Genomic DNA, 21,462 nt, shown 5'->3' on the forward strand with positions numbered 1-21,462 from the left:
TCCCACACTTCTGCCACCAGCTTTGCAGTCTCTCTTGCCCTCTGCACCAGGCTGGCTGGCACGGGATATTGGAGCAGCAGGTTTAAGTACTTAAGAAGCAACCAAAGGACACTGAATATGCGAGTGGTTGTGTTGCAGAAAATTGTGGCATAGTGCCTTAGCAACAGAACTGCCTGGTAGAAGGAGGACCGTTTCATTATGAAGAGAAGCTGGCAATGCAGTAGGACCCAAGGGTACCTATAAACCTTTCTTATGGCCTACTCCATTGAGAGCAGGCATCCTCTCTCTTCAAAGGTAGGGATGCCTTGTAGGTAGGTAGACTATCATGTCCCCTTCCCCCATAAATGAGAATTAAGCAGTGTGGTGAATGAAGGAGATGTGACACGTGTTCAAAGCCAGAGTCACTTTGCCCAGAGCCTTGCACGTGAAGTTGTGGTTTTACTTTTGCCATTTCATGTGAACTCTTCCATGCAGATGGTTTAAAGCAAAGCGCCCGCATGAGTGCTGGCCAGCAGAGGAAGTGTCCTCAGGAGGAGATGCAAGAGCCCTGCTCATTATCAGAACCAAGAAACACTGCTGCAAGCTAATCTGGCTGCCTAAAAATAACAGTAATAGTAGGGGGAGGGATTGTCTTCTGTGTGCATTTGCCCTTGATTTCCCTGACATTTTGCTGCTCTATATTATGTGTTTTGTAGGGGAGGCTGTGTGTCCCGCTCACACTGGAGCAATTCACGTGAGCACATGCTCATGTCAAAAAGCACTGGGGATGAAGACCTAGAAGCTTGTTCAGGGTTTAGTAGTTAACTCTCACAGTGCAGTTGTATTCGGGTTTATTTGCTCATTCTCCCACCCCTATCAGGTTCACAGACTCTTTTGGTGTGATCTTGAAGCCCCCCCAGGAATGGAGCTGGAATCAAGGCTGTGGGGTGTGCTGGACCCTGGGTGCAGCAGGGTGATGGGAGTAGGGTCATCCATCATGTGTGCACCTCACCAGGGTCCTTCAGTTGGAGGCAGCAGCATTTGCTTTGCAGATAAGAATAAGAAATAATAAATATATCACTCATGAAATTCAATTACTCTGTTATTGAGCATTTAAAACCCAAGTTTCATAACGGCCTTGTGATATCTGCATTTATGTTCCTTTTTGGTATTATGCAAGCAGCTCACCTTGTGATTATGAAATACTGAACTGTGCTTTCTAATACTCACCCTCTTGTTTCTCAACGAGTCCATAAAACCTCTTCTGCTTTCCATTAATTATGGAACAATAAGACATTTTTCTCTTCTCTTAAAAGGAGTTTAGCCTTCTCCTTATGTTTTTTCCAAGTTCTGCTCCTCGGAGACGGTGCTGATCCATGCGGTTGGACTGGAGCAAACATACCTCCTGTCCTTTGCTGTGCTGTACCCCACTTGGATCCGTCTTGGAGCAGAGGTCTTAGTGCAGTGGGACAGCCCCAGCTCGTGCAGTGCTGTTGCTGGCACTGCTGCTGGTGGCGTGATCTGCTTGGAATGTCAGCTGAGGCAAGTGGGAAAAGTGGGAAGGGGGCAGGATGGGGTGACTTCCTTTCCTCCCTGGAAGATCTGAAATATTACCTTGCTTGATAGTTGTTTTCCAAATGAAAGCTTTTATTAATAGCAGAAGAAGCCTTTTCTGCATCTTCCCAGAAGGGCTGGGAGAGCCCCACAAAGGCTGTGGGCACTGGGGCAAAGCAGAGCAGGACCTGCCATGTAAGCGAGGCTCCGTGAGCTGCTCTTTGACCGTGGGAACACACTGGGTCTGCATTTACCTCATCTCCACATCCAGCTGTTGTGGGATAGTAGTGGTGTGGGTTTTTGTTTTTTTTTTTCCTTTGCTTTCCTATAGATAGTAGGAATGTAAAGCTCTCCCAAAGCACAGATGGGGAATGCAATGCTTGAGCGCACTGAAGAGGGTGAATTCAGCCTCAGCGGCCAGTGCTGCTGCTCTGCTCTTTCATACTTGGATTTAAACGCATCCGGAGATGCATAACTCTTTGCAGATGCTAATGAGGAGTTTACAGATAAGATCCCCTGTGAGGAAAGGAATGCTCAGATAGTCTTACAGCATGGGAAATCAAGGTGAGGGTTCAGGCATCTTGTCTGCATTCACTGCAGGCGCTGCGGCCATGGCAGAGTTGGGAGTAGAAGTCAAACCTTCTGGCCTCTCAACCTGTGCTTTTGTCATTAAACTATGCTCTCCTAAGATTAGATAAGGTGTGCTTTCAGTGCTAGCAAAGCTTGATGAGCAAATTCCTTTCAATAAATGCTTTCGTTGTACATTTGCCAACACAGAATGAGGTTTGGGACACCAGGGAATTGAAATAACTTGCAGTTGTCAATTTTCAGGAAGGAAATCAATCAGATGAGAAGATAACCAGCAGGTTATGAATATATGACTGAGATCAGTGCACCAAGACAGGCAGCCAACAGTCAGGCAGGGAAAAGGAAGACCGGTGTTGTGACTTAGAGCCAAAGCAGCCCTCAGTGATGGGGATGGCCCACTTCATCTCTTTCTGTCTTAGAGCAGCTGATGTGGGAAACCCTTGATGCAGACCTGGTACCGACAGCCTGCCACCGGTTTTAGTATCACTAACAATCTGGAGCTCTGACAAAATGTGGCGCAGGGGTTTGTCAGGGCCCTTGATTGGTGCTGTTGTTAACAGAGTTTTGCCTCAGTATCAGGTTTCTGGTGGATTCAGTTGCAGAGATCTAATGTAGTTTTCTTACAGCATGAACTGTGCTAGCTCGGTGCTTGCTGTCACCCAGACCTAGAGCAACAATTCAGTCCTGGCTTCATGATGCTTTCAGTCTGTGCAAACGCTGGAAGCTGGACTGGTTTCCCAGCAGAATGAAATACTCCTTTCCAATACGTCAGGTCTTCAGAGGAGAGAAGGATTACAAGGGCATCTTGATCTCATGGTCATTTGTCTTTGTAGCTGTAGCCTGGGGCTGCGCAGCAGTCTGGAGCTGAGGTTTGCTGGGTCAGGTGAAGTGACATGGGTAGGGCTGCAGACAGCTCTGCTGGGATTTAGGGTGGCCCTGCAGAGCATGGGGTCATGGTTGAGTTGTACAAGTCTCCAGCAGTCCCTCATCTGTCTCCAGGGACTGCAGGCAAAGAGAAAACCATCCCAGGCTTGGGTACATGGAGAGCAGTTCGTGGGCTCGAGGATCAAAAACAGAGTGGTGTGAAAGGTACAGGTGTGGTGTCTTGGGCACTAATGCAGATGAGATATTTTGCAGCTTGTTTTGCTTCCTGAGATGGAACATGTTGCTGCTTCTGCTCTTGTGTGGATTTGATTTCTGGCTGTGCACACCCTTATCTGGCTCTGTGACCGTTAGTTCTTCATCTTGCCCTCATGGAAAGCTGTGAATTGTTTTATCTGATAATACTTCTTATCAGCTCTGACGTTTATTATGTAGGCTTAGGATTTTTCTAGGTGCTATAAAAGAGAGGATGGAGCCTTGAAATTGGAGTTAAGAAGCTGCTTCTCTTTGCAGAGACTGGTGAGATTGAAATGGAAAGTATGAATCTCTCCATTTATCAAACCAGTTCTCAATTGTGTATCATGACTAGAAAAAAGCCCATTTTCCAAGCCTTGCATTCCTTCCTTACTTTGTGCAACGTCATCAAAATGCTCCTTTTGGCCTTTAAACCTGCTTGTGAGATACCCAGAAACGCTCAGGCTGAGTTTGCACTGCTGTCCATGGGCTGCACTCATTCCATGTGGCTCTGGATTGTTGAGCTTGGAAGGGCATAGAGCCTTCTTGAGCATGCAGGCTCCTGGTTTCTCCTTACAGTAGGCAGGTGAATGACTTTGGTGCTGCTTATTGGAGCCAGCTGGGGAGAGGTCCCCGCTCGCTGCCCTTGCTTGGCGTGTTGTGCCAGTTGGGCTCCGGTCTGAATAACAGGAAATCATCATGACTAACGTTGTGCTGGTAGAAAAATTAATAGAGGTGAGTAATAGCACAAGATACATGGAAATCAACATTTCTCTCCTTGGAGGCAGTAGATGTAATCCGCTTAATATTCTGTGGAACACAAGATTAATTTTCTTCAGGATAATATATGGGAGAGCTTTTCTTTGGAGTGCTCTAGCAGAGGCACTGCTGCATTGCTGCAGCTGAGGGCAGGGAGTCAGAGGGGGAAGGATGCTGGCTGCTTATGAAGGAGCCAGGGATGGTGAAAGCTGGCTAGAGGAGATCCAACCCATCTCTCCACTTCACTCCTGAGCACCTGGGCGCAGGGCCGGTGCCTGCAGCAAATGGGAACAGCCCCAGCCTTGCACTTGTCCTCCTCCACAGTGTACCTGGGCTGTGGTTTGTGCTCGCTGAGCTTTGCAGAGGTTCCTTTAAAACAACGATGAACCAAAACCCCCACTCTTCTTCTTTCACAGGATGGAAAGAATGCAGCCACTTGCCAAGCCTAAAGAGGAGTAGATATAGCAGAAATAAATAAATCAAACTGATTTATTTTAAGTTGATTAATCTGATGTGTTCGTATTTTTTTCTAAAATAAAATCCAGCCCTGGAGGTTTTAGCAAATCAAATAACAACAATGGCAATTAATTTAGCAGCAGTTACAAATGGTTCCCATCCCTGCACCGTGTGACTCATATCGCTGTGTATGGGCCAAATCCTGCTTCAGGCTGTGCAGTTCCTCCTTTGTGCTGCTGGGTGGGAACTGCAGGCTGGGTGCACAGTGCCCGCAGGAGGGCTTGGCTGCTGCTGGCTGCCACTGTGCTGTTGGAAGCCCAACCACAATGCACCTCCCTGTTCTGGTTTCCTATTTTGTGCAGGTCTTCAGCAGGCTGCCACCTGTGGTCTTGCAGGGCTTGCTTTCCCGCTGTGTGTGTTGTGCTGATGGTTCCAGTCTGTTTGTGTGAGCTGATAAGGCTGGAGTCCTAGCAAAGAGCATGGTGCTATCAGAGGACAGGTAACGTCGTGTCTTGCTGCAGGGAACAGAGCAAGCAGAGAGCTCTGAATGCAGGGAGGTGTCATGGGGCTGTAATTTGATGGGAGCCGAACAGATCCCATGAAGCAAGAGGTTGGATGCACTGTGCATCACAGTGGCTTGCAGAGCAAAACCAGAACCACTTCCTCGAATGCATGAAAAAGGTCCCTCTGTTTCACTTTGGGTGAAGAACTACTGTGGCACACTTCACACAGACTAAGCTACATAATCCTTGCCCTTGGCTGGGACACTGAGGCTTAAAAGCAGCTCCCTACATTTACCAGAGTGTTTTACAATGCAAGCCAATGAGAAGCAAGACACACAGAAGTTTTGCTATGGGGTGCACTTTATGACCTGACAAAAAGTTATCGCGGATCATTTCAGTGAGCATGGATTGTCTCTGACTTGGAGTGGTTCTTCTGGCACACAGCTGGCAGGATCTTGTATTGTCGCTTCCCCCAGGGTGAGTGAAGGACTGTCAGGATCCAACCTTCTTGCTCCTGGAGTCTGGCTTTCCTCAAGGCAGCCTGTGAAATGTAGGAGAAGGGTGCAAAGCCTTCCCTCCCCCTTCCCCACACCTTGTTTGCTCTTGGGTGAGAAAGATGTTTCCTGATACAAGGCACAGAAATCAACATACACTTCAATTTTATACATATGTATATCGTAACTTTGCTCTGTTGAGACGTTTCTATGGAAGATGTGTTCATAATGCATATTTTTGGGAGCTTGTTGAGTATAGTTGTGTTCTTTTACGGTCTGTTGGCCACATCTTGCAGACTTCTACAACTGGTGGAATGCTGGCTAATTGGATGTGATTTGCTCCCTGCATTGTCCTGTTTTGAAGCTCTTCCTGCTGGAGGGTTACCTGATCCCCTCCTGCTCACCAGCCCTCACAGAGCCAAACATAAGGAGCTGATGCAAACTGATGGCTGGGAGCAAACTCTTGGGAAAGCACTGGAACAGCAGCTCTTCCATCACCAGGTGATGGGTAAAAACTGGGCTGGTGCACCAGCCTTGTCTGAATGCAGCAATGAGGTGATGTTTTCCAGGTGTGTATGCAGGGACTTTGCCTTGTTTTCAACAAAATATTAAAAGGATATTGGCCATTATTTTGGGGTGTCCTTGGGGAAGGCTGCAGAGGCTGCAGTGTCCATGTTGGAAAGATGCACCTGGCAGTCAGCTGTCACCCCTACAGGCATCCACAGGCCAAACCATGAATGTGACCTGCAGTGTGGGATGCTGAGTTTTTTTGCCTGTGTGTTAGAGAGGGCTCTCTGCTTTTGGTGACCTTGCTTTCAGAGTATGCCTCCAGGAGTGGTATGTGAATAGGCTGTAGTTCCCGAAGCAGCTGCTCTGGTAAGTAATTAAACCAGCTCCTCTGAGAACCCACAAACCTTTGACTGCATTTACTAGTAGGTAGCAATATCAGCTTGATGCAAACATTTGCTGGCAGAGGAGAGGCTTTATTTCTCAGAGAGACAAGATCTAAACATTTAGGAATACTATCTTATTGGTCTGCAATGGCAGATGAGTGACTTCCAGTGTGGAGAGTGTCCAGCTGCTGCGCCCTAATTGATGTCTCGCGTCCTGAGAAGAGTGGCACAATACTGGTAGTGACTTAGATCTTCTGGGGACTATAGATATGATTTATAATTGGCTCTGTAGCTTTTTAGAGACACTGAGCTTAACCAAGCCTTTTATATATTGTCCTGTTGAGGTTGTGTGCTTGAATTAGATGTATGTTGAAGTGGCTGGCTGTGCTGGGGCCGTATTCATCTGACGCGGGGCTCATTCAGCACTGCTGCTTTTGCTGGTCCTTCTGCACTGATTGACTAGCAGCTCTTCTAGGTGAACTGTCTCCTGTGAAATGGAAGGAGTGTTTATCATGACTGCAAGTGATTGTGGAAGCCTTCCTGGGGATCTCTGGGATGTGCTATATGGCTTTTACAATCGTATGGTTTCATCTTTAATTTGGGGAAGTCAACTTTTTAAGCAGAAATTCCTCACCACAGTGGTTACTGAATAACTCAATCAGCAGCTTCTTACCATGGTTAGGCTTGAGGAAGTTAGGTGGTGCTTCAAGTCAAAACCTGTTGACTTTTGCTTAAGGTGCATGAGGACTGGATGGAGGTACCTTATTGGTGATGCATGTGATGCATGGCTCAGGCTTCTTCCACCAGCTTCAGTCCCTTCCAATGGGACTGAATGGAGGTGCGTGTATTTTCCTGTCCTTCTTTCGCTACCAATTCACACATCTTCAGTTGAATAGGTAGTAGTTGGAGTAACCCAGCTTTACTGATTGAAAAGCCCAGTGTGGTCATTAGTTCTTACTTGATTCCACTTTTGCAAGCTATTGGCCAGCCTTAACATTTTAGAAAGGGAGGAAGTGCACGGATAGTGGCTGGTGCTAAGCAAGAAGCTGGGGAAGGGAATGTGGGAAGCTTGGGGGAGCTGAGGGGGATTTAAGTGGGCAAAGCCCCAAAGTGACTCTCAGTGAGGACTGGAGGAAGGGCTCCCTGTGAGATGCTGAAGAGGAACGGTTCAAATAGATTTGTTAATAGGCTTCTCTCAGCTGTCAAGTGGAGAAATCTTTCTCCTGTTAGTAGCTTAGCCTTGACAAGAGTTTTTCTTTTGCTCTATGGGAATGTTGTTTCTTGACTAACATCTTCATTTAAGATGTGGAGCTGGGTGTTTGGGGGTGAGGGAGGACAAACTACATCTTCAGAATGAAAACAAAACCCTCAGCAAGCTCCTTATTACTCTTCCAAGAGGAGCAGCTTGTATTGCTTGAGTAGGCAGGCGGTGCAGTGGTAGATGGCATTGATGATAGCTTGTTTTGTGAGGCTATGGATGGGTGGGCGAAAGAGGGGAAAAGTACCAAAGCTAGGAGAAGACGTGAGACTAAGCAATCTCTGAGAGGACTGAATAACACCTAGTAGTCCAGTGTGGCTCTGCTTAAATACTTGTGTTATAACCAAAGGAAACTAGCGCAGAAATAACTGTGCAGCCTGTTGAGGTTTTTTTGCACTGCTTTTAATGTTGTGCAGGCTTAAAGGTATGTCTGTGCAATGGGAAGTGTTCAAAGCTCAGGAGGATAATGTCCCCAGCCTTTTTTTTTCTGCAGCTTGATCAATATTTTGTTGCCTTGGTCTTTGCCGTCCTGCTTTGCTTGCTGTTGTCTGCAGGTATATTAGCAATCCTCTCCTGGCTCGTGCAGTCCATCTTTGTATTACTCACAGGGTTGTTAACGAGAAGAGCCTTGGAGATAGAGACAACTAGTTTATTATTAAAAAGCTACTGCGTCTTCAAGTACTCTTCAAAGCTCTCAATTTTCCTCTAAACTGCGTGCCATTTGGGGTAGCTTCCCCAAGGGGAGCGGGACCTTGTTCTGTCAAATCATACAAGTGCTTCAATTCCTGCTGTAGAAGCCAACATAAAAAGTATGGTAAAATGAGCGAGTTAATGTGTTTTCAGAGGGAACAGCAACCGACTTCTTAGAGCTTGAGATTTCTCAGGTCTTACTGCTTGGCAGATGTGTATGGCCTACAGTGACTTTGCTGCCTTGAAGTGTGGCTTCCCAGAGCGAGGCCCAGCCAGGACATTTGGCCTTGGGAACTAAAATCTGGGCAAGTATTTAGTATAGGGGGTGAAAGCGTGTTCTATTGTTTCTTGTCCTCGTTACTCATAGTGATGTTTTTGCATAATCAGAAATACATTACCCATATGACGATTTCACGTATCAAATTGCATTGCTGAAGGGCTTTTCTGGCTCTCGTGCATTCCTAGGAAAGCGTTTTCTCACATAGAAAATTAACAAGCTTTCTCCCCTCTTTGGAGCCCAGTGGGGTCAGAAGCAATGGTGTTTGCCAGGCGGCTGTGTTGGTGCTTCCCAGGGCTGAAATGCCTCCTTGCAACAGTGGGACTTATCTGAGCACAGACACCTGCTCACAGAAGGAGCTCCCCAGGTCTTGAGGGGCAGCAAGCAAGCTGGTTTATAAACCTGTCTTTGGATCCTGAATGTGCCTGATCAGTTTAATAGCATCTCCTGCTGAGGGTGTTTTATTAGGGAGCTGTAAGGCAGAGGCTCAGAGCATCGTGCTGTTTGGGAATGTCACTTGCTTAGGCTTTATTCGTAGTGGAGATGAAAAACCTTCCAACTGCTCTGCAGCTTCCCAGTGCCCAGGGATGCTCGTCATGCACTGACCCGTAACGCTGTGCTGCTTTGCATTGCACCGAGCGTTTTTCTTCTCTAGGGTTATAACATTTGCTTAATGACTGGTTATCTCCATGATTTTTTTTTTGCTGGAAGTTGTCATTAGCTGTTCAGAATTGGGGGAATAAGTGCACAGTGATTACAGAGGCTCTGATCTCTCATTTTCCTTCCTGTGCCTTCGCAGTAATAGAAGTTGGATTGGCATGCCTGTCAATTTCTCCCTCCCTCCCCCCCCCCCCCAGCGTCTCTCCACTGTTTCCTCACATAACCCTTTCTGTTAAATTCCTTCAGTGTGTGCTGGAGGGGTGAAAAGTGAGGCTCCCACAAGGAGAAGGGGCAAGCTGGGGATACAGCCTGTATAGAAATGCTTCCATCCTTGCTCTCATGTTTGCGGGCATCCACCCTGCAGTATTTAGGAATGGAATATGGACGATCTATTAATTCACTCATCTCCAGGTGAGCCCTGCAGCCCTTAGCTGCCTCCTGGTGCAAAGTGTTTGGCTCCTTTGCATATAGGGCTCGTTGGGACGTGAAGGTGTAGGCAGAGCTGAGCTGCCTTATGCAGTCCTGCAGGTCTGTGCTGCGCTGAGAGGAGCCATTTTAACGAGGCGAGCGCTCCTGCTGTGAGCCCAGCTGCTGCTTGCTTGCGCCGATAAGTGCTTCAAAAAGGATGTGCGTGCTGGTACTGGAGTTGGGATGCGTTCTGCTTTATCATCTCTGTGCAGGAGTCCCTTTTCTGGCAATGCAACAATTTTAAATACACAGTTTATTGAAATACAACGAACGTTTTTCCACGGTATTGCTGGAGGTGATTGTGCTCTTGCCTTGCTTTGTGCCTCACTCCGTTCTGCCACGTAGATCTTGATAACACTTCATCCTGTCCTGGTGCAGCTGCAGCAGCAGAGCCAGATGTGACACAGGAGGGTTTGGGTGTCAGCCTGCCCTGCCCTGTGCAGCCTGGGCCGTGGGTGCTGCTGTGTGACTATTTCCTTTCCCATTGCAGCTGAGACATTGGGCTGGGCCTTCTGTTACCTTGCACAGGGCCTGAGGACTGAGCTTGCTTGGGGCCAGGATGTGCAGCTTTACCAGCACAATGTCAGGCAGCAGCATTTCTGTTTGCAGTGCTTTGAATGAGAGTGTTCTGTTGTGCAGAGCACCCATGCTTTGTAATGCCCAAAGCACAGCCCTATCTAGTGCTGGTTTCACCCCTGCCTTTCTGCTCTGGTGCTTTGTTCTGGAGCCAAGGAGGGGGAAGGAGGACCTGTCTGCTGCTGTATGTCTCTCAGCAGAGCCTAGTGGTGCTACGATAATGCAGACCGTTTTCTGCATGATGCTCATGTAAAGCTGAAAATTGTCCCTGGGTTTGTCTTAAATGCTGGTTCTTTTCTCCAGTTTTCCAAAGCACGACCTTTTCCAGTTTTTTTTCTAAACAGGCAGATAAATCAGTTGTATGTTTTTCCTTTTATTTGCTTTATATTCAGTTTAAACAACAGCAACAAAATAGCAATAGTCTATGTGAAGCCATGGAAACAGGCTTGTGGCAGCATGCAGGGGTGGTCCTCCAGCCCTTGGGAGGGTAGGAGCACGGAGCCTGGGGCTGCTGCCAGCACCAGCATGGTATCTGCAGCACGGGCTATATTTGGTCTGGGATTACTCCTGGCTGGCCAGGATTGGTCCCCAGCCAGTGCTGTGCGCTCTGTGTTTCTTTCCCTTGCTAAGCTGAAAGCCCCCATTCAACATGCTGTGCTGTTTTTTTCCCTCTTCACTCATCAGCTGGGGCTCTGCAGGAGTGACTGGATCCCCCAGATCCCAAGGACAGTGCCCGGCAGCCACTGAGATGCAAAGCTCATCTCTTGCTCAGTGGAAAGGATTTCTCCCTGCCCCATCCTCTGTAGTGTGTATTCATGGAAGGCTCTTAGCAACACGCTGCTGCTGAGCACTGTTTGGAGCAGAGCTGTCCCTCCAAGAGCCCATCGCATGGGAAAAAAGCCACACCAAGGAGGGACTGCATTGCTGGGAGGAGCGAGCACGCTCTCCTCTGCGTTCCCGACGTGTTGCTAGGGCTGTGCAGAAATTCTGCCGCTTCCTGCAGCAGAAATGCTGCTTGTTACCTTGGCAATGCCCCTGCAAAAGCGCAAGGAATAAACGAGGTGGGAGGGTGGCAGTGATGTGTGTGCCTTCACCCGGGTCTTGGGGTCTGCAGCCACACAGTGAGCGGGCACAGATGGACCTGGGGCTGCCTCATGGCTGGCATCCATGGTGTGGCATGAACGAGGGCTGACCCACAGATAGGGGTGCTTCTGGGTTTGGGGGGCTGTGGAAAGAGGTTGGAAAACATAACATGGAAAATGGGTTTCTTTATCAGAACCGGCCAGCTGTTTCCCTGGATGTGCTTCTCCAAGTCTTCCAATGATCTGCCGTAGGCACAGCTTTCTTCTCTCTTAATCTCCCAGTGAATATTCAAAAATAGATATACTTGTAACACTTGAAAAGCCTCTTTCAGAGTTGTTTCAGCACTGCAGAGAATAACCCTAAGGAAAGAAACTCAAAAAATAAACAGCAGCTGCTGTCATTTCCCCTCCCGCCTCCTTTCTCACCCAGTTTGTTAAAACTTGGTGCACTATTGCTTCCCTTTCCCATCTGTTTTTGGGGAGAACTGCACTCGGTCAGATCCAGGTGGTGGATAGCACTTTTGGGCTCCAGCTGGACTGCTTTTGTTGGGTTTTCCCCATACTGCTCTGTTTGCTTGGGTGCTATGGGTGTTCAGTCCTGCGAATCAGGGAGCTGGGCCTATGTGAAGAGGTGTGCAAAGGTACATTGTGGTGTTCCTGAAACTGTGCAGCTGGGGAAAGGTGGATTAACTTACTGGTGCTGTTATTGCATGTTGAACTTTGCTTGTCAGCTCCTCACGAAGACCCAGTGTTTGCCTTCTGGAGCCATAAGTCATTCAGAGTTGATTCAGGCTTTGTGATGAGTGAAATCTCCAAGATCTTGTGTTGCGATGGAGGGCTTCCTTTCACTGTCTCCCAGCTTTGGATAGCTGGTCTTCCTTTTCCTGTGGCAGAGCTGGTAACCTACCAACATTCCCTTGGCCAACCCCAGCCCTCATGCTCCTTCGTCCACAAACACAGTGTGGTACAGGGATGGTTTGGCCACACGGGGTGGATTAACAACACCCAGCTCAATGTTACTGCGGTGCTGCTAATCCTTGTGTTGTCAGAAAAGCTTAAACCACTCAAAACAGTAGTGAGAAAAATGTTGATCTCTTAGTAGAATGCTTATTTTTCAAAGTATGGCTTATTAAATGTTTTTTCTTCCTTTTTTCCTAGGATCCTGCGGGAATCTTCGAGCTGGTGGAGGTTGTTGGCAATGGCACGTATGGGCAGGTGTATAAGGTAAGGCTGCGCTGATGTCTGAAGTGGGCTCTGTTGGCCATGTGTTGAACATAGAACATCCCAATGTATCGGGCTGGTGAGGTTCCACCACGCTCAGGTCTAACTAGAACCGCTGCTGGACTTTGGTTTTTGGGTTGTGTGCTCAAGTACCGTGCATCACATGGAGCTCCTGTTAGTTCTGGAACTGCTGCTAAAAAAAAGAGAATTGCCCAATTGATTATGTGATGAGGAGGGAATGAGGAGTCTGTGGTATAAGAGGTAAATCCTGGTCTCTTCTAAAGAGCTGTATTATGGCCACAGGAGCATGCCAAAGGGCCTGCTGCAGCCTGCTGCCCTGTCTGTACTGTGGGGTTAGCCCTCAAGTGAGTTGCAGCCAATCATTGCTAAGTCTGGGCTTACCTACAGTTAATGTGTGGTGTAAGGAAGTTTCATTCCGCTTCTGCATGGTGGAATTTGCCGAGTGTTTTGGGTCTGCTGGCAGACAGTGATTCTGTGGGCTCCATTCTCCAAAGGTTTCTGTACGTGTGGGCATTGATCTGTGTATACGTGCATGTGTATTCACACACAGATCCCATTTGCATGCCATGCCCGTGTTCCCTTTTGACAGTAGAAACGAATACATTCAAGTACTCTCACTGGGTCAATGTGAAAGCACTTGCCTGTCATGCAGTGAAAGACAGTGAGTAGTCCCTAATGAAGAGGACAGGAGGGTGCTTAGAAAGCTACCTGTCAGGAGATATTTGTTCCGAATCCTGGTTTCCCCATCCTCCCATCGCCGTAGGCTAAATTCCATCAATTCCACGATAGAAGAATTGAAGTGAACCGAGGATGAACTGAAACTTCTGGAGTTGAAAATGGGTGAATTTTTGTTTCAAACTGGGATCAGTTTAAAACCAAATCAAACAGAACTTCCCTCCAAACTCCTTCTTATCAAGGTTACGTTCCAGGAGCCTTCCCCTCTGCGTTGTGCTGGGGTTGTTATTCTCTGGGAGGATGATGGTGTCTGTGTTCCCATTGTTCTCACTGCAGGAGTCGGTCTCAGAGCTGTTTTTCTTTTCAGCTGCTCAAATAATGGTAGAGAGTGACCTAATTTTAACTCGTGCATATTTCTAACAATCAGTGGAAACTATGCACCTTTAACGGCCTTTTGAAAGCGTCGTGTTTTTGTGGAAAGCTGAAAAGGGAAATAAACGATCTGATGCTCTGCTCTTTGCACAGCTCTGCTGTGAGCGCTTCCTGTTGCACCATTTGACTTTTTCCAGTGTGCCTATGTGAGAGCATAAAGTGTGGGGAGAAGCCATCCAGAATCATTCAGCTGTAGGATTTGGGAAGGGAATGTATTCTGAATACTTTAGTGTTTGGTTGTTTTTTTCTTTCTCCTTCTGTATGAAGCAAATCCTCCCTTCTGCTGTCTTTAACTGGCTGGAACAATCAGATTGGGCTCAGCATGATCCACTTGCTGGTGGTGCCAGACAGGATGGTGATGGGGAGGGGGGCAGCTGCTGTCCAAACCCAGTTAATAAGTATTGAGGTATGAATTCAGGCTAAGGCTGAGCTCAGAGTTCTCTAAAATTGAAATCTTGGAGTAATATCCACTTTATAAACAAAAGGAGACTTTGATATAAAGCACACATAACTGTTTATGGTGTCCCACCCTAAAACCTAGCACAGAAATAAGATCTCTGCGATTCTTTTCCTCCAGATACTGCCGCTGTATTTATCTCTTAAAGCCAAACAAATGGAACAGCTTTCGAGGCACTTAGACCTTCTGGCTCCCTTGTAAAAAAAACACTTCTGAGGTCACACTTACCTGGGAGTTGTATCTGCTGTAACCAGATGCTGTAACCGGACGGTTGTTTCACAGCCATTTTAAACCCTTCTCAGTCAGATCTGGGGTTTTCCCACCTCTGTGTAGATGTGTGTTTGCCTTTGGTCATGTTACAGATGTGGAAAAAGCAGCTCACTGCTGCACTTGCTCTGCCCCACAGGCCCCTCTGCTGTGAAGAGAGCAGCTCTGCCTTGGGGACAGCAGCAAAGTGTTGGCTCCAGGCAGTGAGAGCACCTTGCAGGGTTGTGGTTGTGTTGGAGGGAGAGGTGACCTCAGCCAGTCTGCCTACATGGGAGCCAGAACCCAACTCTGGGCAGCATGGCATGGAAACCTCCTGTTTGCATTGATAAAATGTGTGGTTATTGCCTTCTGATGGTGGAGTGATAGCACAGGTCCTGCAAAACGGAGCAGCACAGTGCACCAGACTACCAATCTCTCAGACTATTAATTAATTTCAGACGTTGCCTCTAGAATATCCGGGATGGTGATTCCGTATGGTGCCTGTTGATGGATGGCTTCCAACTGTCACATCCCATGGGCAGCTTGGAGGTAAATGCTACTAAAGCTGTTTGGAGTCCCCAATGTTTGATGCACGGGAGAGGCTGCCAGGCCCTCAGGCTGGACCGTGAGGCAGTCATTATGGTGCCATTAGGTAGCCAAGCACGATCTTTGTATTTTCAAGCAAGCTTTCCTTTACTTAGGACTTCAAGGGAAGAGAGAGAGAGAGAGAGAGAGAGAGAGTAAAGGTTCTGTGTTCACTGCATGACAACCCCATGTGAGTAGTTTCGTTTCTGTTGTATGGAGAGATGGTGCTGGTTTCTCTCTCTGATTGAACTGGAAGCTTTGCTTTATTTCCTAGTAACCCTGCATCTAATGGCCCAGACTGTGGGCCACCCCGTGGTTTTAGGCATTTGATTTGGTGACTCTGGGAGTCATGGTGCAGCGGGGGTGGGAGGCTGGGAGCAAACTGCTGGAGTAAAGCCATGCACAACATAACGGGTGGTGAAGCAGTGGCACAGATTGCACAGAGAGGTGATGGATGCCAGATCCCAGAGGACATTCAAGGTCAGGCTGGACAGGGCTCTGAGCACCTGATGGAGCTGTGAAGTCCCCATTCATTGCAGAGGGATTGGACCCCATGGCCTTTGAAGGTCCCTTGCAACTCACATGATTCTATTACGCTGTGATTCTATAATCACTTGGCTGATGCAAGTCTTCTCAATACTAAAAGAAATGGGAAAGTAGGTCAGGTGGTAACCATCAGCATTCCCATCTCACATAATTTCCCAGCTTTGAACAGGGAGATAAATGATGCCAAGATTACATGCTTGTGTGCTGCTTCCCCACCACAGCAGGACAACGCTCAGCAGTACTGCTGGCTTTGAGACTCTGCTCTCATTTATAGTGTTAGCAAAGCTTAATCTTACAGAGGGCAAGATTCAGTGTTATGGGCCGACTCCATAACCACACAGTAACTATTGATTGTTTAATTAGCTGGTAAATGCCACATAATCACTACGCCATTACACAGCATCATTCTGCACTCTAACTTAGGCACATGGGACATGTGTGCTGCTGGTCCCTGAGCGTATTCCTCCTCTGTCACAGGAGTGCTGTTGGGACACCGTGGGCTTCCAGCAGGTGAAGAGAGCAACAGCTTTTTTCCAATTGCTCTCCACTACGCTGTGTTCTGTATGGGGAATGGCATATGGGGGAAAATGATGGGGAAATGTGGTGATTGGCAGCCCTGCCTGTGGCAGGGGGGTTGGAATTAAGATAGTCTTTGGGGTCCCTTCCAACCCAAGCCATTCTATGGTTCTATGAAGTATATCCCAAGGTCTTCTGTTGGGCTTTGTGTTTGTTATCCAGCTCATGACTGCCTGAAGCCAGTACCAGTTCACCTGTAGGGAACCCCCAGGAGATGAAGATGTTGAGGAGCATGGGAATGAGAAAGTAAATGAGGAATTTGAAATTCCAGCAGCCACCCGTGGCTGCCTCCTGGTGATGGCATCCCTGAGTCTGCAGGCGCAGAATCAACCTGGATAACGTAGTCCTGCCATCCCTGGTGCTGTTCACCTGCTTCCTTATCACCCAGCACCTTGGCCTGTGTCCTGCTGCTGGATGGGTAGCAGGTGGATATGTTAAAGATAGGGAAAGATTTCTTTCTTCATTTGATGTTTTTTTATGTATGAGAGAATAACTCCTGCTCAGGCTTGTGCCGTGTTCAGCCTGCCCATGGTCTGGCTCAGCCCTGGTGGGAACAGAGACTCTGCAGGTTCCCAGGTCATTATTAGCAGTTCAAATAATTAGCTTGAGTCGAGAATGACATTAATTGTTTTTAATAATTGGTTGTTTTATTGTCTCTCTTTCTGAAAGACTGATGGTCAATAGTTTGATAATTAATCACTGTTGCTTTTAGCCCAGTGGAAGAAGTTACCATGCTGCACAAAATTATTATTTCCCGCAGATTGTTGCTGTAAAGAATTAATCTTAGCTGTGTACACACAGCCATTGTAACTGAAGGCTGACTGCTGTGCCTTGCTAGAGGCCCTGCTGCCTGCAGGCTGCCTGCTGCTGCTGCCCTTACCCATCTCAGTGCCTGTCCCACAGTCAATGTCTCTGTCCTGTGGCAGCCAGCCCTTGCATTTGGAGGGGCATCTTAAGCATTTCACTTCTACCTCCTTCTTGTTGGTTTATAAAATAGACTGAGTGTTCCTTGAGCCAGATGTGCTCTTCTAGTGCCATGTCCATGGCTGTGGGTCACTTCCAATTCCCAATTTCTTCTTCAGAGGTCACGTTTGCAGCATGGCACAACAGGCTGCATGTACACGCATGTATCCACCCCATGGCATGGTCTGGTGGATGCTGCAGGTGAGGCCCTCTGCTAGGCTCATTCCCCTGCATCCTGAATGACACAAGTCCAACTGTGGGCTCAGTGTGGAGGACACTGCCCCACAAGGTACCCCTGTGTCCTCAAGGTCATGAGAGGGCTGTGTGAATGTGAGTGGATTTATAAGACTTAGAAGCTGCTTTATAATCCTTCTGTATTAGCAGGCCAGCATTACACGCTAAGCCATTGCTTCCGCTAGGCCAGCTCCCTGCATCGCGCACAGCTCTGCCCAGCAGGGTTTGTGCTTCTTGCGGGGCTGCTGGTTTGCAGGCTTGTTCTGTACGTTTGTATCGCTTCTCAGTGGGGCATGGCAGGGCTGGGCTGGCGTGCTGCTGTACCGCAGTGCACACTGGCTTTATCAGAGGGAGAACTGGCGACCTCAGCTTATCAGATTCCTTGTGATGTTAGCTTATCTGTAGGGGAGAAGATCCTTCCCTTGCTGACTCAAACGCTACGTGTGTTTGTGTGTTGCTGAAATGTGCACTTGTTGCGTTGGGTTCGCAAGGAAGTCTGAACTGGAAAATGATGTTTCATGTCAAAAAATTAAAAAGAAAAAAGGAAAGCAAGAGCTTTGTTACCAGAGCAACTGGTACACTGTGTGCTGCTTGGTTCTCTGAACACACAGAGCACCCTCAGCCCGCCCTCCCCCCAAGAAGCCAGCCCACACACACCTACGTGCCAATATGTCACACTCACTTCTCTGCTTGCTGAATAATGCAAGGGAAAGGTGCTTTTTACATTTCAGCCCTACGGAGTGCGGATTACAAAAGGTGATTAAAAATGTTCCCGAATTAATTTCTCATCTCCCTTTTAATCTTGATTCCCTCGCCCCCTCTGCAGCCTGCAGTGGGAAGGGCAGCTGGGGGGCTAGAGCTGCCCTGTGTCTCTGCAGGGATGCCTGGGCACACTCCTTGCATTGCTGCGTGCTCTGCTTTTGCAAACACTGCGCAGTCTTGCAAGACAAAATATCTGCAGTGGCACAGGGGGAAGGCAGCTGCCTTTGGAGGTGCTAAACAAAGCCACCAGCATGCTGCAGAGGGCAGGGATGTGGTGGTCGGTATGGCAGCGCTGTTTGGGTGGGTGCAGCAGGAGGGAGGGCCCTCTGCTTGCCCTGTTGGGGTTCAGAGATGCAGGCACTGCTCTGCAGAGCTCCAAGACAACCCATTTCCAGTACTACCTTCTGTCCCTCAAGAACTGCTGATCTGGGAGCTCAGACCTGTTGTTAGGTCTTCTGTGGAGCAGCCCAGTTTGCTGGTCAGCAGTAATGCCCTGGTATCCATCTGATAGCGGACCAGTGCTGGCGGATGTATGATGTTTGGTGCAGGTGGAGCCTCCCAGAAGCAGAAAATAGGTGGTTTCTCATGCTTGGGGGCATGCATTGCCCTCCTGTTCAGGATGGGTGGCTTCCTGTCCTGCAGCTCTTGGTGCTCTGATCACCATAATACAGGACGTTTTAGCAGCATGACCTTGGCCAGTGGGTGAGGTTTGTTTTCTGCAAGGCTTCGGTGCATTGCTAAAGAATGTCCTGTTAGAATAAGTTGATCTGATGCCCTATAGGGTGGTGAATGGGGAGGGTCTTGCTGCAAGCAGAGGCTGGTGCACGCTGGTTTGTTATTGTTGTTGACTTGTTTATAATATTTAATGAGTATCAGATTAGTGTTGGTGCCTGGAGGTGGTGTGTTGCTCCCAGCTCTGGAGCTGCCACATGCAGCTAAAAGGGCAGCAGAGGACTTTTTGGAAAGCTTAGATAAAGGCACATGGGGAGCAGAATCCGAGTGTTGGCTCCTGCTGGATGTTTGAGGCTTTCGTGGTTGCTGGAGTGCTTATCTCCAGAGATGTTTCTCACCTGTCATTCTTTGCATCTTTTCAAGTTTTGATGCAGCCTGTCCTGCAGCTGACTCTGAGGGCCTGAAGGAAAGCGATGCCAAAGGGCATCCAGCTGGAGCTCAGCGTCTTCTCCTTTGCTGCATTGAGAAGTGTGGCTCTCAACATCCCCAGCCTATTCTTAGCTTTACCTGGGAAGCCCTTTACACTAATTGCTCAGAGATGGAAAGTGCCAAGCAAAGAAAGCCTTCTCTCAAGTGCAGTGTGTTACTGCTTTTTTTTCTTTCCCCTCCCCTCACATAGGGTTGGAAGCTTGTTGCTATCTGCTTTTCATTGTTTAGGTCATTTTCCTTCCTTCTGCTGGTTCAGGCAGTCACACAACCCAGGCAAGAGCAAGGTTTGGGCAAAGGTTTGGTCTAGAAAGGATGGGATTGCAAGATGTTCCTGTCTTTTTATGTACAGAGTACAGACCTCCCACTGTCTCACTGTACTGGAATGACTTCGCTCTTAAGGAGGGAGCGTTGGTTATGTTCTTTTCTCATGCGCTGCTTTAGTGTGAGCAGAAGTAATGTGAAGTGCAGGATTCATCCAGTAGAGTCAGCCATGACCACAGGTCTGCAGCAGGATCACAAACTGAGGTGCTGAGTTAGACCTGGTGAGCACTGTCTTGGAGTGGATTTCCACTCATGCGTGGTATTTGGAAGGAAGGGCTGTAGGAGCCTCCCAGGTTGCTGGGTTCACATCAGTTGTGTGGTTGGGAGATTTCATGGTTGAGCTGCACTGGCTCCAGCTCATCCTCCACAGTGGAGGATCCACACATCCTACAATAAACCTCAAGCCTTTCCTTGGCAGGTGGAAGTGCCTGTGCTGACACAGGGCCAGAGAGAAGTCATCCAGCCTTCCCTGCCCTGTTGCAGCTAGGGTGGGTGTGATGCTGTGCATCTTAGGTGGGCAGTGTGAACCCTGTGTTCCCTTCCTCACCCTCTGCAGCAGCCCCTGCTGTTTCATTGAGTGCTTGCAGACTGTGCAGGCGAGTTTGCAACATGAATAGCCTTCTGCAGATTATTTTTTTAATCCACATTAAGACTGAATCTGAGAGCAAGTGTTACTTGAAGTGACCTCTGTGTGCGGGGGCAGAGAGGGCAGGGAGCTAATCCAGCACAGTATGTTCGGAAACGGGAACTGCGGAGGGGGGAGAGCTGCATAAAGGATAAAAATTGGATTTTGAATTGTCATAGTTAATTTTTCAGAGGTGCCCACAGCCCCGGTCTGGAAGCTGTGCTGGCTTTGTTGGCTCTCCATGGGTGCCTTATCTGGACCAGCCCTGTTAGTGCAGCACAGTGGAGGTGATGCTTTGTCCCCGCTGCAGGGAGCAGGCAGTGCCACACACCACTCCTTTTCCATCACGTTTCAGTGGTTGTTTTTGTGCAGGATAGGGATATTTTTGTTAAAATAAGTCTAGCTGTTGAATTCCAAATAAGCAGATAGTGTTAGCTCGCTACAGTTCTTCTGTTCCCTTGAGAAATAGTTATTAACAGGGTCAGTGTGAAGAAACATAATTTATGTTTGCCTGCATAGCATCTAGATCAAATCAGAGCAGGCTTTGTACTGTGAAACTGCTGCATTAAAAGAAAACAATAACAACGACAACATCAACAAAAGAACTCGCAGATGCTTCCTTATTAGCTAAGTGGTGTGATTCTGTTCTTACAGGTTAGTATTGTGTTTTCCTTGAATCAGCTGCGGTGCAATTGGAGTGTGAGCTCCAGAGTGGTTCCTCCATCTTGGCAAGCAATTGAGGGTGTCTTCAGGGATCTTCAAGGGGATGGGAGGGGATGGGAGGGGATGGGATGGGATGGATGCTGGGGAGACACCATTGCCTGTCCTGCCGGGGCCTGTGGGCTTAGCACAGTGTTGGCAGGGGTAAGACATGGTCTGGCAGGCAGTTAATCCCCCATTTATGCTTTTTTGGTGCTTTGCATCACGGTTTGAAAAGATGGTGGGTCTTTCAGCTGATAAGTCTTTATGCTAATACTTTCCTTGGTATTGTAATTTGTCCCTGAGCAAAACCATTAGTTGGGAATATGATGCCTCATTAAGTACCTAACTTGAGCATTCAGAAGTCTCCAACCGACCTCCTTCCTCACAGCTTGGTAGATAAAAACCTTTGTAGTTTGAAGCTGTTATGGGCAACATGAAAGGCTGAAAATATATCTTTGTTTTATGGAAGATGAGATCTGCATGGAGACAGCAATTTGTGTTTAATACAAATTGCACATGCAGCTGGACTTGCTGTTAGTCTCTGTTCATTAGAGCAGTAGTTGTTATAGCCAAAGCAGACAG

The 21,462-nt window shown here is 48.0% G+C and overlaps 1 protein-coding gene across 1 annotated transcript in view; it reads left to right on the forward strand.

Moving 5' to 3' along the window:
* The window catches only part of TNIK (TRAF2 and NCK interacting kinase), a 133,456-nt gene that overhangs the window by 9,025 nt on the left and 102,969 nt on the right, over window positions 1–21,462 (forward strand). Inside the window, exon 2 of the mRNA XM_032446726.1 lies at window positions 12,512–12,577. Within this exon, the coding sequence (XP_032302617.1) occupies window positions 12,512–12,577 (66 nt within the window). The remainder of the gene's footprint in view (window positions 1–12,511; window positions 12,578–21,462) is intronic.

This window comes from Coturnix japonica, chromosome 9, assembly GCF_001577835.2.
Source record: "Coturnix japonica isolate 7356 chromosome 9, Coturnix japonica 2.1, whole genome shotgun sequence".
Classification (NCBI taxonomy): Eukaryota; Metazoa; Chordata; class Aves; order Galliformes; family Phasianidae; genus Coturnix; species Coturnix japonica.